Source organism: Dermacentor silvarum, chromosome 8 (assembly GCF_013339745.2).
Source record: "Dermacentor silvarum isolate Dsil-2018 chromosome 8, BIME_Dsil_1.4, whole genome shotgun sequence".
Lineage (NCBI taxonomy): Eukaryota > Metazoa > Arthropoda > Arachnida > Ixodida > Ixodidae > Dermacentor > Dermacentor silvarum.
The window spans coordinates 140,481,458-140,503,085 of record NC_051161.1 but is presented as its reverse complement, the minus strand read 5'-3'; the positions used below and the strand labels follow the sequence as shown (position 1 = coordinate 140,503,085).

At 49.7% G+C, this 21,628-nt stretch overlaps 1 protein-coding gene across 1 annotated transcript in view; it reads right to left on the bottom strand.

Moving 5' to 3' along the window:
• LOC119462454 (uncharacterized) overlaps positions 1-21,628 on the bottom strand; it is a 38,194-nt gene that overhangs the window by 5,190 nt on the left and 11,376 nt on the right. The window contains exons 4-5 of the mRNA XM_037723801.1: positions 19,293-19,331; positions 19,090-19,214 (exon numbers count right to left, since the gene is read on the bottom strand). Coding sequence (XP_037579729.1) covers positions 19,090-19,214; positions 19,293-19,331 — 164 coding nt within the window. The remainder of the gene's footprint in view (positions 1-19,089; positions 19,215-19,292; positions 19,332-21,628) is intronic.

The window sequence follows — 21,628 nt, the reverse complement described above, 5'->3', positions numbered from 1 at the left end:
GTTCTTCTTTAGGAGAATGTCGTTTTGCAAGAAAAACGACGCCAATCCTCGCCTGAACACCTTCGGCACAATGACGGTCTTGCCTTCCAGGTAGTCTACAAGGCTCCTTAGTTCCGGGTCGGCTCGTTGTTGTTCGGCGAATTCGTCGGCACTGATGGGTCCCAAGAAAGTGTCGTCATCCTGGTCGTCTTGTGGCGGCGGTTCGACGGGGGCGCGAGACAAACAATCGGCGTCAGAGTGCTTTCGCCCGGACTTGTAAACGACGGTGATGTCGAATGCTTGAAGTCTCAGGCTCCAGCGTGCGAGGCGACCTGAAGGATCCTCAAGTTAGCTAGCCAACACAAGGCGTGGTGGTCGCTCACAACTTTAAAGGGCCTGCCATAGAGGTAGGGGCGAAACTTTGATGTAGCCCAGATGATGGCGAGGCACTCCTTTTCTGTTGTGGAATAATTTGCTTCCGCCTTCGATAGCGACCGGCTAGCGTAACTTACAACCCTTTCTAGTCCGTCAGTCCTCTGCACAAGCACGGCGCCGAGTCCTACGCTGCTTGCGTCGGTGTGGACTTCCGTATCGGCGTTTTCGTCGAAATGCGCAAGTATTGGCGGCGATTGCAGGCGTCGCTTCAGTTCTTCGAATGCTTCGACTTGGGGCGTCTCCCACTTGAACTCGACGTCGGCCTTAGTGAGATACGTCAGAGGCTCAGCGATCCGTGAGAAATTCTTGACGAAGCGTCTGTAATAGGCGCACAGTCCAAGAAATCTACGCACTGCCTTCTTGTCAGTGGGCGGAGGAAAGTTGGAGATGGCCGCAGTTTTCTGAGGGTCGAGGCGCACTCCAGACTTGTTGATGACGTGGCCCAATAACAAGAGCTCCTGATATGCGAAGCGGTACTTTTCTGGCTTTAACGTGAGTCCGGAGGTTTTGATTGCTTGAAGAACTGTTTCAAGGCGCCGCAGGTGTTCTTCGAAGCTTGAGGCAAACACAACGACGTCGTCCAAATAGACGAGGCAAGTCTGCCACTTCAAGCCTGCCAGTACTGTATCCATGACTCGTTGGAAAGTCGCAGGTGCCGAGCAAAGACCAAACGGCATGACCTTGAACTCGAACAGTCCGTCTGGTGTTATAAAGGCAGTCTTCTCCCGGTCCCTCTCGTCGACTTCGATTTGCCAGTAGCCGGTTTTGAGGTCCATCGACGAAAAATACTTTGCGTTGTAGAGTCGATCCAAGGCGTCGTCAATCCGTGGGAGGGGGTATACGTCCTTCTTCGTGATCTTGTTGAGCCGACGATAATCGACGCAGAAACGTAGGGTTCCATCCTTCTTCACTAACACCACGGGGGACGCCCACGGACTCTTGGACGGCTGGATGATGTCGTCGCGTAGCATTTCGTCGACTTGGTGCCTTATGGCTTCACGTTCGCGCGCCGAAACACGGTACGGGCTCTGACGGAGTGGGCGGACATTTTCGTCGGTGATGATGCGGTGCTTGGCGACAGGGGTTTGTCGAACTTTTGACGACGACGAAAAGCAGTCCTTGTATTGCAGGAGCAGAGCTTTTAGTTGTTCTTTCCTATGCCTGGGAAGGTTCTGATTGACGTCGAAAGTTGGCTCAGGTATTATAGTCGTCGTTGCAGGTGCACTGGAATCCGTGAAGGCGAAAGCACTGCTGGCTTGTACTATTTCGTCGATGTAGGCGACCGTGGTGCCTTTGTTAATGTGCTTATATTCGGGGCTGAAGTTCGTGAGCATCACCCTTGCTTTCCCTGCACGTAGCTCAGCTATGCCTCTAGCGACGCAAATTTCACGGTCGAGCAGTAAGTGATGATCGCCCTCGATGACGCCCTCCATGTCTGCAGGCACTTCGGTACCGACGGAAATCATTACGCTGGAGCGCGGCGGAACGGTGACTTGTTCTTCAAGCACATTCAAGGCATGGTAACTGATGCTTGTATCCGGCGGTATCGCTTTGTGTGTTGAAAGCGTTATCGACTTGGACCTTAAGTCGATGACTGCACCATGTTGGTTTAGAAAGTCCATGCCTAGGATGACGTCCCTGGAGCAGTGCGGCAGGATTACGAAGCTCGCCGGGTAAGTGCGGTTGTTTACCGTGACTCGCGCTGTGCAGATTCCAGCCGGCGTTATTAGGTGACCTCCCGCTGTCCGTATATCGGGTCCTTGCCAGGCCGTCTTCACCTTCTTTAACTTGGCGGCGAACGTGCCACTGAAAACTGAATAGTCGGCGCCAGTGTCGACGAGAGCGGTGACGTTATGACCATCGATGAGCACGTCTAGATCGGTAGACCGGCGTCTGGCGTTGCGGTTAATTCGTGGCGTCGGATCACGGCTGCGTCGGCTTGCTCTGCTGCTGCTACGTCGCGTCGGAAGGTCTTCGTTCGGCGGCGATGTGTTGTCAAGGCTGTTGGTAGGCGGCGTGCTGATATCTCGTCGTGATGATTCGCGAATCGTCGTCGTCGTCGGCGGCGGAGGATCTTCGGCATTGCGTCGTACAGCAACCGCACCTCCATCGGTTGCTGCCTTTAGTTTCCCGGGTAAGGGCTGGGAGATCGGCCCCGGTTTGGGCCGGCATACAGGCGGCGATGCGGCGAGATGTAGCGGCCTGGTGACGGCGAGCGTGAGGGTCGTCGTGGTTGCCACTGGGCTCCGACAAGGTAGTCGGCGATGTGACGTGGTCGCTCGCCAAGCTGTGGACGTGGCGCGTTGATGGCGAACCCTCGTAGGCCCATCTCGCGGTATGGGCACCGGCGGTAGACATGGCCGGCTTCCCCGCAGTGATAGCAGAGCGGGCGGTGGTCGGGGGCGCGCCAAATGTCCGTCTTCCGCTGGGAACTGCGCTGGGCGACGGGCGGGCGTGCAGGCGGCGGCGGCGGTGGACGACGGAACTGCGGCGTTACGGGGCCCTGGCGCGAGCGCGGAGGGGGGCCTTGACGACGGGCGACGGCGGCGTAGGTCATCGCTTGCGGCTGTGGTTGAGGCGATGCCGGAACTTCTGGCACTTCCAGTGATCGCTGAACCTCTTCTTTAACTATGTCAGCGATCGAAGTCACCTGAGGATGCGATCTTGGGAATAATTTCTGTAGTTCTTCCCGTACAACCGCTCTGATCGTCTCGTGCAGGTCGTCGGCGCCTAGAGCTTGAGCTTCGGCGTAGTTTGTCAGTGCACGGCGGTTGTATTGCCTGGCTCGCATTTCAAGCGTCTTCTCGATCGTTGTGGCCTCCGAAACAAATTCTGCCACAGTCTTGGGCGGGTTGCGCATCAATCCAGTGAATAGATGCTCTTTGACGCCCCGCATCAAGAACCGAACTTTCTTTTCTTCAGACATGTCGGGGTCGGCGTGGCGGAAGAGGCGAGTCATCTCCTCCGTGAAGATCGCGATGCTCTCGTTCGGCAATTGAACTCTGGTTTCCAGGAGAACTTCAGCCCTTTCTTTTCGTACGACACTCGTGAAGGTCCTCACGAAGTTCTCGCGAAATAGGTCCCAAGTCACCAGGGTGGTCTCTCTGTTCTCAAACCATGTCCGAGCAGCGTCATCCAACGAAAAATAGACATGGCGCAGCTTGTCATCGTCGCTCCATTTGTTGAATGTCGCGGTCCTCTCGTACGTCTCCAGCCATGTTTCAGGGTCTTCAGCTGATGATCCACGGAAGGTCGGTGGCTCCCGAGGTTGCTGCAGCAGGATGGGGGACGCTGGGGCTGCCATTGTGGTCGTTGACTTGGCCTTGATCGCTGTGGTCTTCTCGGGAAGAAGTCCGTATTCTGGCAAAAGTCCTTGCTGCCTACGGCTAGCTCGCTGGTCCTTGGCGACGTTGGTCTCGTCCTCCGGTTTCGGGCTTGGGTCGCGGCTTTGCGGGGGCGTCCGCTGCATGGACACAAAAGCACCTCCACCAGATGTCACGTAGTAGTGACGCTGAAGAAAACAGTCGTAAAACTGTGTACGACGAAACTGGTTGTTTATTGGGCGAACCTGTGCCCACAAAAGCAAGGTACACTCAAAGCACAACGATAGCGGCGAACACAGTCGGCGATCGTCGAAAATCTCATCAGCGGCGAGACGCGTCGGCTTTTATACCTGAGTCATCGAAGGTTCCAGATTAATCCCTGATGCCCGCGTGTCTTCCAGAAAGTTCTAGACAATTCGCGTCGGTCACACAATCAGATAACATAAGCGTCGGTGAAAACAGGCAACGAAAAGAAGCATCGATAACGTTCTAGAAACTTCCGATACAGGCGCGTCCTGCGCCGAGCGATAACGTTTAACATTTGTTAGCCGGTGGAAAGCGGCCACCGGTGAAAGATAAACATGTATACGTGTCATTATTTACCCCACATTGAGTGGGTCATTTTCGTGGTTTTCTTCAGGAAAAAGACAATCATATCCGCTCCTCCGTAGACTGCAGATCCCTCAATCAGATTATAGAAAAAATGTATACCTCTTGCGGCTGACGTAACGATGAGGTTGATTGCGTAATGAGCGCGTAGTTATTAAAAAAATGCGCTCGGGGCGTCTGCTGAGGGCAGCTGCCTCGCGCCTCAACACTGTCATTTTTTTTGTGGTTACACGAAACGGCGAAAATAGGAGCACAAGCTTATGAAGCTACACAGTGCCGCAAGTGTCGTTGTCTTAAGCAGCGCTACCAAAGGAGGTACGCCCTGGCAGTCGTGAACGCGATCAGTCAGCAGCAAATTACCACGTCGGCTACGGCGGGATCCCCCACCTCGGCCGAAATGTTAGCAGTGGTGATCGCGCTCGCTCACGCGGAGCGTTCGGAAAGGGACTCGGTCGTGGTCACTGACTCCCGGGAGATATATTGCATGTTTTTCAAGGGGGACGTGACTGCGGCTAGCTTCGCGACAATCCCCAAATCGTTCAACCACCGCCATCGCCTACTCTGGTGCCCGGGACACGCGGGGGTACAGGGGATCGAGCAGGCTAATGCGTTAGCTTGAGCGTCTACTAACCGAGCGATGGCGTCCTCTTCGAACCCCAAACCCTCAAACTATCCCTCACAAAATCCCATCAATTTAAATGTCAAAGACATCCTTGCTCATCAGCGCGGAGTCCTCAGAAAATACCCGCCGCCTCACCCTTAGCGGGGAAGAGGCCGCCGATTGGCGCAAAATACAGACCGGGGTATTCCCCCATCTAAAAATGCTAAACGCCATGTATCCCACACGCTACAGGGCCAAGTGCCCTTGGTGCGGTGGCATACCTACCCTAATACATGTAACCTGGGAGTGAACTTAGCACCCTCATAGGCCAACTTTACAATATCACGATGGAGCAGTAGGAGGCACAGCTCGCCCGTTCAGACTTGGCAGGACAAAATTCCTTAATTAGCCAGGTCACGCAGGCGGCAGATTCCACTGGGGCCCTGGAGTGAGGGGCTCCGACCACCGCTCCTTAAAATGTTTTCCAGTCACATAAAATTTCTATATATAAGAAAAGAAATCTGGCCATGGCAGGGAGCTTACCGGAATCATGCAGGACGCACGCCATGTTTGGAAACAACTATGGCCGAAAGGGTTATTCTTGCACAAAAAATCTATTATTCAAGGTATTCTGCAGGCGAGCTTGCGTAAGGCAGCTCAGAACTTGTTTCAGGCGTTGAAGATGTGTCGGGAAGTCGGACGCAAACACCAGAACGTTGTCTAAGTAACAGAGGCGTGTTTGCCGCTACCGCCAATGCACAATAATGTCCATCATCTGTTCAAATGTGGCCCGCACATTAAGACTCCGACTGACTCGATAATGAATTCAAACAAGCCGCCCGGTGTGACAAATGCTGTCTTACAGCCATCAGCCTCCACCATGGGCACCTGCCAGTATCCGGAGCGAAAATATAAGAAAGAAAAAAATCGGCTCTTAGTGAATGTGTATGCGTGGTAAAGGAAAGAGATGATTATGCGTGATCTTGTTCAAGCGAGAATAAACGACGCAAAGTCGAATGCAGCCATGGTTCTTTTTAACAAGAACGATCGAGTATGCCCATGGATTATTTGATGGCTGAATAAAACCGTGAGTGAGTATGTCGGCCCCATGCTCACCATTAATCCGCCTCTCTGTCGCCGAAACCCGGTAACTTTGCTGCCGCAGAGGAGCATGAGAGCTACTGTCTCCCATATAGCCACTAGACAGTGTCCCATGGAAGACACTAGAAGTGGGAGACAGCTGTCGTTCGACCTAACGAAGTACCGTGGCAATCAAATGAAGAGCTGAATTGATAAGATGAACGAAAAGGTCGTCGCGCTACGTCGGACTAAGGCAGCCGCCGATGGATGCGGCAAAGGGGTGCGGTGAGGAACTCGAAGGTACAGGCTCTATGGCGGTGATATTCGCCGAGTGGCTCTCCGTGTGTGTCAAAATGTAAATGCACCAGCTCAGTACGACCGAGGCACTCGTGGCGTAAGAAGTTAAGTGGGAACGACGTCGGGTTCACAAACACATATACACGAGGTTAATTGTAGGAGTCATGAGGGAGGTAGTAGGACTTCTAGTCCATTAGGACACAGCGGGAAACATTGATGATTTTTACTGCATTAATGAGAGGGTAGCAGTCGTCGTATTCAAGCTGAATAGGAGGTACATATAGAATGAAGGTAGTACAAGCCTATGCCCCTACCTCCAGTTACGATGATCAAGAAATACAAAAGTTTTATGAATATCTTGAATCCGCATTGAGGAAGGCACAAACTCAGTATACTCTAGTCATGGGCGACTTGAATGCAAAAGTGGGGGAAAAGCAGGCTGGTTAGCAAGCATTTGGCAACTACGGCATTGGTTGTAGGAACAGTTGAGAGGAGAGATGTTGGTAGAATTCGCGGAAAGGAATAGGCTCCGCATAATGTATACCTTCTCTAGGAAGCACAGCAACAGGAAGTGGACCTAGAAAAGCCCTAATGGAGAAACAAGGAATGAAATAGACTTCATACTTTCTGCTGATTCCAGCATAGTGCAGAATGTGGAAGTGTTAGGTAGGGTAAAGTGCAGTAACCATAGGTTAGTGAGGTCTAGGATTTCTCTCGATTTGTAGAGAGAAAGAATAAAAATGTCGCAGTTTCACCCGAAAGGCGAAGCATCAATTGCGATAGCAACTTAGTAGAGAGCTATACGGAGTAAGGATAGTAGTTTTAACAGCTGTATAAACTTTGACGTGCAGCAGCACCACCAAGGCGCAAAAATGTTGTCGACGCCGTCGCCATTTTGCCCGCGTTCGCACCGAACGCGCGCGGCGTTGGTGACTGTTTCCAGGGCCTCTGGGGGCGACTCGGAGGTTTTCGACGAGATCAGAATGGGAAACTCGTCGAGCAGCGTCGGAAGTCTTCACCACCTTGTCGCCTCGCAACGTTTATATATAAATACGCATTTGGTGCCGCAGCTAAACGTCGCCTCCCCTCCCTCACTCCCTCCCGTCCCCCCACGGCCTTTCGCGTGACCGAAGAAGTCGCGTTTGCTCTATATATATGGTGATTGTAAAGGAGGAGAGAGAAATACGTTTATTAAATCATAAAAAAATAGAAAATTGTACATTTATGAAAAGGCAACCCCAGTTGTTTTTTCGGTGAGGTGCCTAGATTAAGTTAATGGTTTCGGTTCTTATAAGGTAGGTGAGCACGCTGTCATATATAGCTTTGCGGTGTTGAGGGGTCCCTCTAGGAAGGATCCAGTCATTGAGTGTGACGACTGAGCTCTGCAGCCCAACAAGGCAGATTCTTCGCAGTGATGATAGGCCAGGACATGTCCATAGCAAGTGGTGTGCTGTGGCTGGCGCACCCGTGGTGCACGTTCCACAGGTGGGGTCAAGCGACTTGTCAATGTATTGGGCTTTGAACGCCGGCGTGACTGCCGTGCCGGTGCGTAGACGGCGGAGTGCCACGCGTTCCCGGCGTGGAAGCCCAGGAGGGAGGGGGTCATGGCCTTCGGGCAGAAGCACTTGTAGAGCAAGCTTTCTATGCTGTCGGAGCTGGAGGTGAGCATCGACAGCGTCGACATCATCTGCCGATCGGGCTGTGACGGAAACGGGGCAAAGAGAATGGGGGGTGGGTAAAGTTGCTCCCCGCGCGAGCGCGTCCACTCGCTCATTCTCTCCTGCGCCCATATGACTCGGTGTCCAATAAATGTGCAGCTCCGTTCCCTTGTGCCGCAGAAGTGTTGCTTCTTCGTGGATGGCGGTTGCCAGAGGGTGTGCGTCAGTCTTGCTAAGTTCGCGTATGGCGTCTTGCGAATCCGTGTAAATGTGTAGAGGGCGGTGATGCTCGAAGAGGCCATATCTGGCTGCCTGAGCAACTCTAGAATCACTTGTAGTTCTGCACCGGTCGTACTTAATTGTGTGCTATGAGTAGTTGTTGCTGTGCTGCTGCCGTCGCTGTTCGTCCAGGCAGAAATGACGTGATTCAGTGAAACAGCAGCATCTGTGTAAATGCATTGAGCTGTACTATCCTTGAGGATGACTCTGTGGTGATGGTAACGCCTCCAACTTATGTCATTTACTCCCACGTTGGTTGGAAGGGGGTGAACAATGGCCGACATCACGGGCAGCCACGACGCCGTAGGTGTCGGGAGAAGAGGAGCTTGTGGCTTCCGACCGTCCTGGGCGAGTATTCTTCGGCCTGAAGACCTAGCGGCTACCCTCAGCACCTGGGCACATCTTGCGTCCTCCGTTAGTTCTTCAAGTGTGTTAATTTGTGCCTCTCAGTAAAGCACATGGATTGGAGTATGCTTCGGCAAACCATACGCTATACGTATACTTTGACGATGAGCTGCTTCGAGGTGACGACGCATCGTTACTGTGGTTCGTGTGTAAGGGAAGCCGTACAGAATTCTCTATGTGATGAGATTTTTCGTCATTATAACGAGGGTGTCTTCTCTGAGGCCCCACTTACGACTGGTGAGTCTTCGGAGGAGCCCTTGTGTTGCTCGGCAGCGGCTCAGCGTCTGCTGAAGCCACGCGGTGTTGTTTCTTGTTTCCGATATAGTGAGTCCAAGAATTCTGAGGTCCTGTACTTTTTCGATCGGGCTTCCTTGTATTTGCGGCACATTAATTAAGGCTACCGCTTCTTCCCTCATCTTCTTTGGACCAAGCACAATATACTGTAAAGAAGGAAAGAGACCCTTAATTCTGCAGCCCTTCAGGGAGCACGGCGCAGAACGCGCGTCTGTTCTCCGTTCGCTGCCCGCGAAAGCGCGCGTCCCTCGCGCCCTTTTACTCACACATATAGCGTCTGACGCGCTGCGACGATTTTATTGCCGTTGACTTCATACGGAACCTCACGGCGACGGCGACGCCGACGGCAGAAATCCTCTTTGAGTGTCCATATAATTGCTATCACAATAAAATTTGTAGACGCAGTAAGGGTAAGAGCAGACCGATTCAGGCTGGTGCTCACATACAAATATGCAGCTTTAGAACAGGAAGATGAAGACAATATAGAGGTAATGAATGAAACCGTAATTAGGTTGATCTCAGGAGCAGGAGTTGAAGTGGGAGGTTATGCAATAAGACAACCAGCAGGTAAGCTCACCCAAGAAGCAAAGGACCTAATAAAGAAACGGCAAGACATGTAAGTGTCAAACTCGAGAGGTTAGATAGAATTCGTTGAACTGTCGAAACTGATCAACAAGAAGAAAGTAAGGGATATTCGAAATTAAAACGTGGAAAAGATTGAGGAAGTAGTAAAATATGAACGCAGCTAGAAATCGGTGAGAAGAAAACTAGGCATGGGACAAGGCAAAATGTAGGCACTGAAAGATAAGCAGGGTAATATCATCAGCAATTTAAATGACATAGTAAAAGCAGCGGAAGAATTTTATGCTGACCTGTACAGTGCCCAGAGCAACCAAGCTACTTTCATTCGAACTATTGATGAACAGGATACAGGGGCTCCTTCGCTAACTAGCGATAAAGTTAGAAGAATTTTGAAACACATGACCAGGGGAAAAGCTGCTGGAGAAGATGGAATACCAGTCGATTTGATCAAAGACAGAGGAGATATCATGCTTGAAAAGCTTGCGGCCCTTTATACGCAATGCCTCACGACTTCAAGTGTGCCAGAAAGCTGGAAGAACGCCAAGATTATACTCATCCATAACAAGAGAGACGTTAAAGAATTGAAGAATTATAGGCCCATTAGCTTGCTTTCAGTATTGTATAAAGTATTCACAAAGATAATTTCCAATAGAATCAGGGCAACACTTCAGCCAACCAAGAGAACAGGCTGGCTTCAGGAAGGGATATTCTACGATGGATCATATCCATGTCGTCAATCGGGTAATCTAGAAATCGGCGGAGTACAATCAAGCTCTCTATATGGCTTTCGTAGATTATGAAAAAGGATTTGATTCAGTAGAGATACCAATAGTCATAGAGGCATTGCGTAATCAAGGAGTACAGGAGGCATGCATGATTATCTTGGCAAATATCTACAAATATCTACAAATATCTACAAAGAGGTTAACAAAGAAGCTCGAGAACAAGTTAAGGACCGCACAAAGAGCGATGGAATGAAAAATGTTAGGCCTAACTTTAAGAGACAAGAGGAGAGTAGTGTGGATCAGTGAGCAAACGGGGATAGCGGATATGCTAGTTGATATTAAGCGGAAAAAATGGTGCTAGGCAGGCCATGCAATGCGTAGGATGGATAACCGGTTCAAGAGGATGTTCTTGAAGTGGCGTTTCCCAAAGCGGAAGAAAAGCAAACTCGGCGCTTCAAAGAGAATCCCATCTCAAGGTGCCATTGGGAGAACAAGGGGCGACGACAACAAAAGATTAATAAAGTGCAGTGGATCTTAAATCATCGCTCGGGCTGTGCAGGTTCCTAATAGCTCAATATGTTGTGTGATAGCTGTGCATAACGAAAAACCTGAAAGCGACGTGATTGCCTTTCATAGGCTGCGGTAGATACAGGCATACATTACTGAAATTGCCATACCTGTGTCTACATGCGCTAGTGCTGTACTCCTTCGACAATCATATCAATAACGATAAGAGCGGCAATCGGAGGCATTGAATATTTCGCAGGACACGCAGTCCTCGCCTTCCGACCTGCGGTGTCTAGTTTTTCTGGGGACGTGAGGTTGGACGATGACTCATGGGCGTAATGGAGCTGTAGCGAGATAAATGCGGACGACGACTTGCAAAAGTTGATTAGTCTGATGAGCTCACCGAGTCGACAGGTGCAGACGGCGCAACACGGCATCGAAATTCGCTTGGCGGGTACATGAAAGTTGGTCGCGAAAACCGAGCAGTAGGTGACATCGGGAACCGGCCGCAGTCTGGTCTGTGCCCTGGGTCTTGCGCACGCACCTACTGCAGCCCTAACCGGGCGGCAGACGGTGGCGATGTCGGGCTTGGTGCATGAAAAGTGTTACAGTGCACGCGCTCCCAGTGATAAACGCAAGCGTGGAGCGCGCATGCGCCATTCTCTCTCATTGTTTTTCCCTTGGCCTTTGCCTTTTTTCATTGGTATAAATTCGCCGCGGAAAATAAACGTTTCTGTTCTGCATGGTGGCACGGACGACTTCTTATCGCAGGCGGCGGTCAACGTAAGACAACGCAACAGGGGTTGGCCTTGCGGGCATCGTAGCGACTGGTGCGTAGGTGATTGGCACAATAACATGATTGTTGTGAAAGTCAAGGGGAATGCACTCTGCGACTTGTTCCTAGTTTAGTTGCTGCAGCGTGGGCCTCAATGAAGAGGAGGGCGTCCCTTGCGTCAGAGGCACCAATGAAAGTGGGGGGGGGGGGGGGGCCTTGGCGGGCCACCTCTTCATGAATGAACTACTTTTTTGCGCTATAAGCGAAGAGTCATCGGCGGCAGCAGTCAAGCCAGAAAGAGAGAGAGCCTACCATTGAATTGCGTGTGATGTGCCGCTGTTTGTGTAAGTCACCATAGCTCTGGCATAGGGTCACTACGTCAGGCACAGTGGTGGTATTCTTGGCCAAGCATCTGAAAGACATCGTCATCAAATCTCTTTGAAATATGCCTCATGTTTCACTTTCCGCCATTGTCGCATCCACGTGCTTGCAGATATCCAGGGCATTCTCTATATAGGCTCTTTTCGTGGAGAAATTTATTCTAGAGCAATGAGAACATGGCGCCCCGCACGTTGGCTCACCGAAAGCGTACGAATAGGAATTCCATTACCGCTTCCGCCCTGCTACTGGGCGATCGGCTGTCGGTAATGCAACCGGATGTTGGCTAATGCACTGTGCTGCATTAATGCTTAAAATGTGGAAAGGTATTAGCGAAGATGTATGCAGTAGTTGGCCGCTAAAGTAGTCACTTCATTCTATTAAGGAATGGAGTGAATCTCTCTGACCAAGTACACGGGCTGCTGCTACATAAAGACTGCCTGTGATGCACCGCTTTCTCGAGAACAAAAAAGGACACTAATTTGCCATTGTTTTTTTGGCTAACCTCGAAAGAAAGGGCTTCAACCTCACTCTTCCCACTCTTCACCCACTCTTCACCCAGTAACAAATGAAGCAGCACCGCTCCTTGGCACAGTAGTTATTTTGTTAGTTGTCTACGACATCCACTACAACCACACTTAGGTCCTCGTCCTCTATCGCCAACGTACCAAAAGAAATTACAGATAGTGCTTAGAAATTTTTAAGAATTGCGAAGACGAAAGCCTAGCTGGACTGATAGCGATGTGAAATCGATGTGAAACGTATACAAGGCGCGCGAGCGTGCGGCCGCCGTTTCTAGAACGTTCTACTGGCACCGCCGCTGACATTTCCCTCCTCCTCCCTAGCGCCGCCATTGCCGTTTGCCTCAGCGCCCTTCCGCGTCACTTCTGACATTTCCCTCCTCCACCTCCTCCCCAGTGTCGCTGTTGCCCCTTCCCTCAACGCCCTCCGTTGAGCGTGACGGGCAGTACGGGAACGATAGCACAGAATTGCATTTGCAAACGTTAGGGATGACCCCATTACTCGTTTCGAGATTACACGCACCGCCTCATATTTACTGCAGCGCCATAGTCGTCTATGTTGCATTATTGCAGCATTCCGCTTCCGCTTTATTTTATGACTCCTACTTATGTGGCTGTCGCGACAAACCGGGGGAGACCGATCGTAGCAGCGCCCGTACGCACGACTTCAAGTGCCACGGCGGAATCCGCGGCCATAGCCCTAGCTATCCGAGACGCTGAGGCCAAGAGCCAGTCGGCTTAGGTACTCACAGACTCGCAAGACGCCTGCCGGTTCTTCCTTCCGGGAGTTCTACCGGCCGGGGTTCTTCGCATACTAGGACCAAGCCTCCAAATGGACCACGGGATAACCTGGTGACCCGCGCACACCGGAGTGGAAGGCAACGATCCGGCGGATCGTCTGGCTCGAGGTATAACAGGCCGAGCCGCGATACATACTGCTCGAACGGACGCCTCTCCGACCCCCGGTAGCACACCAAGAGACATACTTGAGGCACAACGACTAGGAAGACGAACCAAAGCTCCACCTCACCCTAAGTTCAACAGTTGACAGGCGAGGGACTGGCGCCGAATACAGATTAACACCTACCCACATTTACATAGACAACACAAAATATTTCTTAACAAATACAGCGACGGGTGTCCATGGTGCGACTCCACCCCAACACTAGAACACATCACTTACCAATGCACGCAGCGTCCGGCAGACGCCGTCTCGCCGTTACTTAACGATACACTTAGCAATTGGTCATGGGAGGCGCGACTCTCCGAACTGGACTTGGGAAGCCAATTGGCGACCCTTGACCAGACCCGGCGCGCCGCAATAGCCAGTGGGGCCCTGGAAGAGGGGCTCCACCCACAGCACGGAGGAAGATTATTGCTCCGTGACCCACAGTGACCAAGCACGATCTTAATTTAAATAAAGTTGTTTCTCTCTCTCCCTTTATTTTATGATGAGCGGCATCGGAGCCAGCCTTGGAAGAGGATGACGAACGCGCGAGCACGAGCGCGAGGCAAGCACGATGCGCGAGGCGAGCTCGCTCACTTTTTCTCTACCTTACAGCGACCTTGAAACATAGAGATATAAGGTATTCCCTTTAATAAATGAATGGACGCATGCTTTACTCAATGCGGAGAAGCATGGGTGACGTCGACTAAGCCTATCACACATGAATATTCAAGCTGAACGTCTCGTGATACCCTATAATGTAAGCGACGTGCTGGTGGTAATTCGGCTGCTTCCAGCTAGTACATAGTACGTAACGTTCGTGTTCCTAACCCCTTGTGCACAGAAAGAACAAATCTATCGCAAGTGAGCACACCCGGGAACAATGAGGTAGAAAATAATAAGGGAGCACACCAAGGAACTATACTGAGTCAGAAACCTGACTAGTCGCCGCTTCCTTATTAGTTGCCTAATGAATAACGAGAAGTAAAACGTTCCAATCCTTATTAATATCATAAGATGAAAGTTTGTACAGCTTGGAGTAAAATTCTAGCCCTGATTTTAGAACAAGCTCCGTATATTCTGCTCACGCCATTTGTACAAGGCATCATGAGCTTCGAAAGTACTTACAATTCCTCTGAAGCTGTGATCAAAGCTTCGTGTCGTCCACCAAGTCACCGTCTACAATATCCACCGAAAAGAAGGTTTCCTGAGCCGCACCGCGACGTCATGCACATCTATTGCAAACACCGACGCAACGGAGGCAGCTGAGACAAACATTTAACGCGTCACCACGTGATCATACATTTCGGCGCACGTGGAATCGCCGGAAAAAGAGTTTATACCCTGTGAAGGTTTTCGCTCTGCTGCACGAGTTCCCCGCTGACGTTGCTCGGCGCGAAGCTTGCGTACTGCAGGCTGTCGAAACATCTTTGTGAAGCAGGTGTATAACGCCACCCATGTCATTAGGTCAGGTTCGTTACTGAGGCAGGTACCAGACGTTCCCAACGTCGCTCAGATACAATATGACGTTGTTTAGTTTCGTAGCAGCGTCCCATTTGTGATTGCTCACCCTTTCATAGGACGCTCTCTTGCTTAAAATGGTGGGGTCTCACCGACTCAATGCACCCGCGCTGGCCAGGGAAGGTATCGAACTCGTTGGTCGTGCGATGGTTCTTCCGCCGTGATGGCAATGGATGGCAGAGTCCTGCTTCGAAGTTTCAGATTGAATGCGTACCCCGTACCGCTACAAAATAAGCCGGCGTTTATTGGAGTCATCCAATGGCATCCAGAAACACAGCGGCTGCAACGAGAACTCATGACCCGGACGGGCAAAATGGCCGTAACAGGCGCGATGGCGACGGCACTTCATAGTGTGCCGATCCTCTGCCTTACAAAAAAGGTGATAAGTAAAGCGAAGCATTTGTGCGTGTTTTTTCTCCAGCAGGAACGCCGAGAATAACACTACCGTGCAGTTCTGGCTTCTTAAGTTTGGGATTACGCAGGCAGCATGCACTGAATTACATGTTTGGGCTATAACGCGGCGTGAGCGACCAAAGTACGTGCTTATTGCTCGTAGAAAGCGTAGAAATTAGGCCACATCTACTAATGTCATGTTCCACGCGGTGCTTGAATGCGTACGTATAGACGATTTGCAGCAGCCGGTTTGTGCAACTGAATCAGATGGCGCCACCGGAGCGCCGCGCGTGTTGGACATCTCTGGCCTTGGGCGCGCAAACGAAACTACGATTGCTCAGTCGCGAAAGCGTAGCCAGCGGCGTTTAACAAGCGCAGTTTGTCAAACGTCGAACAATATTCTGCTCCATGTGGAGATTAAGAGGGAAAACGTGTGCTGTGGTCGGATGCAAAAACTGTGATGGCGACACTAAGCTGTGTAACACGTCGGTGTGTGAAATAAACGCGCCACAGCTGCATCAAGACTGCCCGTGCCCGAGGCCATTTTCTATGCACCGATTTCCTCAAGGAGAGAAAAACAAGCTCACCCGACAATGCTGGATAACGAACCTACAGAGAAAGAACTTCAATTAAGGCACATCGGCAAGAGTTAGTGGCAGATCATAGTACCGAATAAGCGAACGCGCTCGGCTTGCGGAATAGTGTATAAACATTTCCCATCTTGCGCTTGCTGTGCATTAAGGTCACCGTGCGGTGTTTCCGTGGCAGAACACAAGCATTAGCGATACCGTATTGGAACAGTCACTTGCTATCAGTGATGTTTATCCTTAAGCGAAATTACACGCCACGTACGTATATGCGCCGGGATCGGTGCCAATTAAGGCGTACTAGTTGTCGCGGTGAGAACTCCTGCAGAAAAGAGTGGAAAAGTGCTATCTGAATCGCATTTTTAAATCGTTAAGCTTGACGAATTCCTGCCTGCGCGTCTGATTTTACATATGTTGGTTTCGCTGCTGTATAGGATGCACGGTGTGATCAGAACGTAGACCTGGCGTTGTTTGTGGCCAGCAACAGGTGCGCGAAAGCTAGCTGTGTTAACGCTGTAGCGCAAAATTATTGTTTCAAACAACGCTAGAAGCGTTGGTTCCGTGTTTATCGTAAAGTGATATACAATAATGTCACAATTTCGTGATGTTAAGAGAAACCATGAAAATAAACGTAAATAATTTCAAACTCACCAGTTTGACATTATTTGATTAGCTGCGTTTTAAAGTAGTGGTAACTACGAATCAGCTGTTTCCTTCTGCCTTGTGTCTTTCAGGGTTCCCCCAAAGCGCATGCTGAATATATATATTATTTACTTTAATTTTCATAGCCTCTATTGACATCGCGAAATTGTGGCATTATTTGAAACTATGAAATTATGACATTATTTGTGATTATGGAAGAGACATTGGCAGCACATTGCTATTCTCTTTTTTTTTTTGTCACATTTGTGGCAGTTTGCACTGAGAACTGCATGCGTTACCCATGTGCGTGCTTTTTTATTTATGTGGACTCCTCGATTCTTACGTTCAAATAAAAGCAAACTATTCTAAATATTACATGAATCACCCGTTTCTTTCAGGTATGTTCTATTCACTTTGTTGATGGGCGTCCAACCAAGGACTATCCCTACCCAACACTGCAGCTTGGAACACAGCTTTATGCTGCAGATGCCATCCTTGGATTGACACAAAGCTTTCCCAACATTGCCACTGTCAAAAAGGTTGATGCCCTCTGCAAACCCCCTGTAGTCATGTGCAGGCTTCCCATCTTCGTCGATTGCCTTGACCATGTAGTCGTAGACAACTGAAATAGAGGAGAAACATTTGTATGTACTGCGGGAATGAAAAAAAATGACAATGAAAGAAAGCTGATTTTTTTATTTACTCCTCAAGACATCTGCAGATGTTTGAAAGAACTAAAATAACACGATAGATACAGTCTGATATTAAACTGATCGTTTGGATTTATAAATTATAGTTCTGGAATTTCAATAATTAATACATATTTGATTACTCAGCTGGTGTTGCTCTCCTATGAAGAGTTTGAAAAGTTGAAACGGGAGCTCTCATTTATAAAACGCTTGAGTTACAGCTAGCCAAAGTTATGCCCCTGTCACATGGCCACTTTCGATCGCGATCGAGCCTCGATCCGGCTCGGACTTCTGATCGCAATCGAAAATGATCGCTACTACACAGTCCAAGGATCAGTATCGTGTTGTTTGGGCTCTAACACTTTAAGTGTAATTAAGTCCGAAGCAAATAATAAACGTGCCTAATAGGTAGTAAGGGTACGTACAAATCAATTTTAAAAAAGATTACTTTTTCATTCGGTATTTTAGGTAAACGACGTGCCTGGTCCGCCGATTCTGATCGTCTGCAAATCTCAGAACTACGTGCATGGCGTCGACGCAGCACACAGATTTTCAAAATTATACGTGCATAAAAAATAAAACGGCCTTTTTAGAGGGTTATTTCTTCGGATCTCTTTCTTTCTCGTTGTACCTCGTTTTCTGTCACACTGAGCTTGAAGCTGCTTACGTCGGTCTCCGATCGAAATCGGACACTTAGATTACGATTTGCGGATCACGACCGACTCGATTCGGATCGAGGCTCAATTGCGATCGAACGTGCCCGCGTGACAAGGGTTTTACTATGAAACAACACCCGTTCGGGGGCATTCACTTAGTGAGTGAGTGAGTGAGTGAGTGAGTGAGTGAGTGAGTGAAATAACTTTATTGAGGTCCAGAGAAGACGCAGGGGACACCCCGCGCCACCCGGCTAGTCCCACGGCATACCGTCGGCATTCACTTAGTACATCCAACAAACACAATCTGCAGCTCTGAAGTCAACTATGCGAAACTATTGCGTGCCTGCCGCACTAGTGAATTCTGCAGAAATCAGTGCACCGGTATCGAGGCAAACGCTTACCTCAACGTATGTGGGAAGCTAAAATACCAGCGAGCGAGACGTCAACACACAAGCGGACACGGATTTTTCACTCGGCGCTCCAGCATACACATTCGAGGCCGTCAAGCAAAGCGCGAGAGGCTGGGCAACCACTTCAAACAGCTCAGATCGTAGCTTAAGTACACCGCACTAACCACAAAAAGAAAAAGAACTAGCGAAATGACGTGAACGCCGCACAAGAAGCCTCCATGAGCTCGAATCGCTCGGCGCGAACGAGCGACGCGCATACACGATGATCGAGCGCCAGAGCGCTCCGGCGCGAGCACATACAACGTTAAAATGACAAACAATGCTTCACTTACATGATCGTTGAACCATGGGCCAGAGCTTTGTGTCGTCGATCCAGCGGCTGTCCATCGGTGGACCCGAAACAACGCCGCTTGCCGCACCGTCGCCCACGACTACAGCATTACGGCTCCTTCGCTGGCCTTCAACCCAAGGCCAGTCATGCCGGCGCAATCACGTGATCAAACATGGCCGCGCCCGTGCGCCGCTGCTGGAAACCGTCTATACATTGTCCTCCACAGTTCATTGTATCATTATATATTATAGGGAGCCTCGATAATTTTACTGGATCTCGATCTACCAGTTATTCATAACACAGATCTGCTAGCACAGCCAATAATACGAAGTCATCTTAAAATACATCTTAGTATAGAGGGTGAAAATTAATTCTCGCATATGCAGCACAATATTCACGCGAAATAACGTTACGATTCGGGCTAGCTAAGCAAAGTAGATGAACACATTAGGACTAGCATACTCACCTTGTACATGTACGTCATTAGGTAATCCAGACCTTCGAGTGACTGCTCTCGAAGTTTCAAAGTATGAAAGTAATCGCTAATGATAGCAACCTCCACAACAAGTCCGCTGGGCTTCGTTCTTGGTTCTGATAAGAGATGACGGAGATCAGTTATGTGCCAGAAACAGGAATAAGGATGGGCTTATATCAGATATCAATACCAACCTGGAACGGGCGCATTTGCATTCGTGCGAGACTTCACTTCTGAAATAGTTCCCGAGAATTAGGTATACTGATGCATATTAAGGAAAATTATTGGCAAACGAGAAAATTACGAACATGCTGAAAACATGCCAAATTGCAAATAACATTTTAAGAATATGCGTATGGGAGTGGTGCATTATAGCTAGAAGCAACTCATGGAACAATTAAATAGCAATTTAGTCATATATGCTATAACACAAACAGCTCTGCGCCTGTGTATTTATTTCATTCAACGCGCCGTAGTTGCTCAGAGGCTGTGGTGTTGAGCTGCTGAGCACGAGGGCGCGGGATTGATTGCCGGCCACGGCGGCCGCATTTCCATGGGGGCGAAATGTGAAAACACCAGTGTACTTAGGTTTAGGTGCACGTTAAAGAACCCCAGGTGGTCCAAATTTCCAGAGTCACCTACTACGGCGTGCCTCATAATCAGATCGTGGTTTTAGCACGTAAAACCCCATAATTAAATTTTTTGTTATTTCATTCATTCAGAAGTTAATAGAAAGGTACTTTTGGCACACTCAATCGAACGTCTTCTTCAGTAACACGTGTTTGTGATGCTAATTCGCTCAGATATTTGATGAATTGAAGAGAATAGACATTACGGCAGAACTCATCTGCGATGACTTGTCGACAAAGTCTATCTACGGTGATGAGATTAGCGTTCGAGCACTGTACAGACACACTGTACTTGATTTCATGTTTATTTAACGTCTCTAGTCAACATTCTGAGACTGCTGTTGTTTTTAGGTCATACGGGGCACTCTTCATTTTAAGTATCGTAACAGCGCAAACAATACAGCGACAAAAGGAAGGAAAAACGACAACACGGCGTTTTTCCTTCCTTTTGTCCCTGTATTGTTTGCGCTGTTACGATACTTAAGATGAATCCCAGCCAACTGGCCCAACTTGCCGTTTTGTTGGGGCACTCTTCGGCGTCGTCCTACTTTGCTACAGCACGCGTTTACCCATGTTGCCCATGTCATGGCGGCCTGAATGCGACAATATCCCACCGATGCAATGACATCGATGGAACGACAAAGGCGGTATGACGACAATGAAATGATGGTTGATAAATAATTACGATGTGATAACGACGTGACTTGATGACGATGACGTGAGGACAATGAGATGACGACGGGTGTACGACGACGATGGCGTGAAGATGATGGTATGACGACAGCCGGATGGCAAACATGGGAAGGCGAAGATGTGGCACAAGCACGACGGGATGTCGACGAAGGTACGACAACGGGTGCATGATAGCGACTGTCTCAAAACGACGCAATGAGGATTATGGCATGGCACGATTTAACGACGACGGTATAAATACAATAGAATGATGAAGAACGAATTAGGCAAATGGATCGTGAAGGCGGTATGCCGTTGATGGTATAAGCCCAATTGGATGGCGCTGCTGCAGTGATGACGATGATAAAAAGTCACAGGCCTGCGTGGCACACGCAGCAGTCACAGCGTAAGCTGGTAGAGCGGCTCAAGAGTGGCTCCAATTTCGGCACCATGCACAACAGGGTCTTAGCGGCAAAGTCTATTCGCCTTGTTATGACGAGAATGACCTAAACTGTGCGCCCGGCGTCGATGGCGAGCTGCGGCTCTGCACAGCAGTCTGCTGATCCCGATGATGCCTGGTTGTAGCCGCAGACGTAGCTCTACGATTAGCTTCTTCAGCAGCGGTTCGTATCTTGCGAGGAGACATCATAACCTGTAACAAAGAAGTAATCAGAATACGTGGCGCACATCTGGCATCCCTTGACCCGGGGCACAGTACGTTGTTAATGTTGTTGATGGTGATGATGATAATCGTTTATTGGAATCTTCAAAACGAGCCGGTGACAAATAGCCACCTAGCCTGCTTGAGTTAACCAGGTCCAGTTACATGCAGCATGTAAGTGCTATATGTAACTTACATGTCGGGCACGCTGCATTTACAGGCGCCTTAACTAGATGGTGCCGTCATACTGTTGGAGGCTCGGGACCGCGTTGATTGCGCGCCTCCTTGCTAGGACGCGTTTATAGGGATTTTTCTGCTGCCTCATAGCAACCGCTTGCGTGGCACAGTGGTAGAGTATCTGACTCCGGCGGAGCGGGCTCGGGTTCAATCCCGGCGGGAACCGGGTACTTTTTTGACCGCATTTCTGGCGATAGCGGTTACGGATGCCGGCGGCGGCGGCGGACACCATCGCGAAACGAAACCGCTTTTGGAATGTGCCCATAACAGCTTACGCTGTAAAACGGTTGCGTTAAGACAACATTACGTCAATGATATGACAACGATTGTG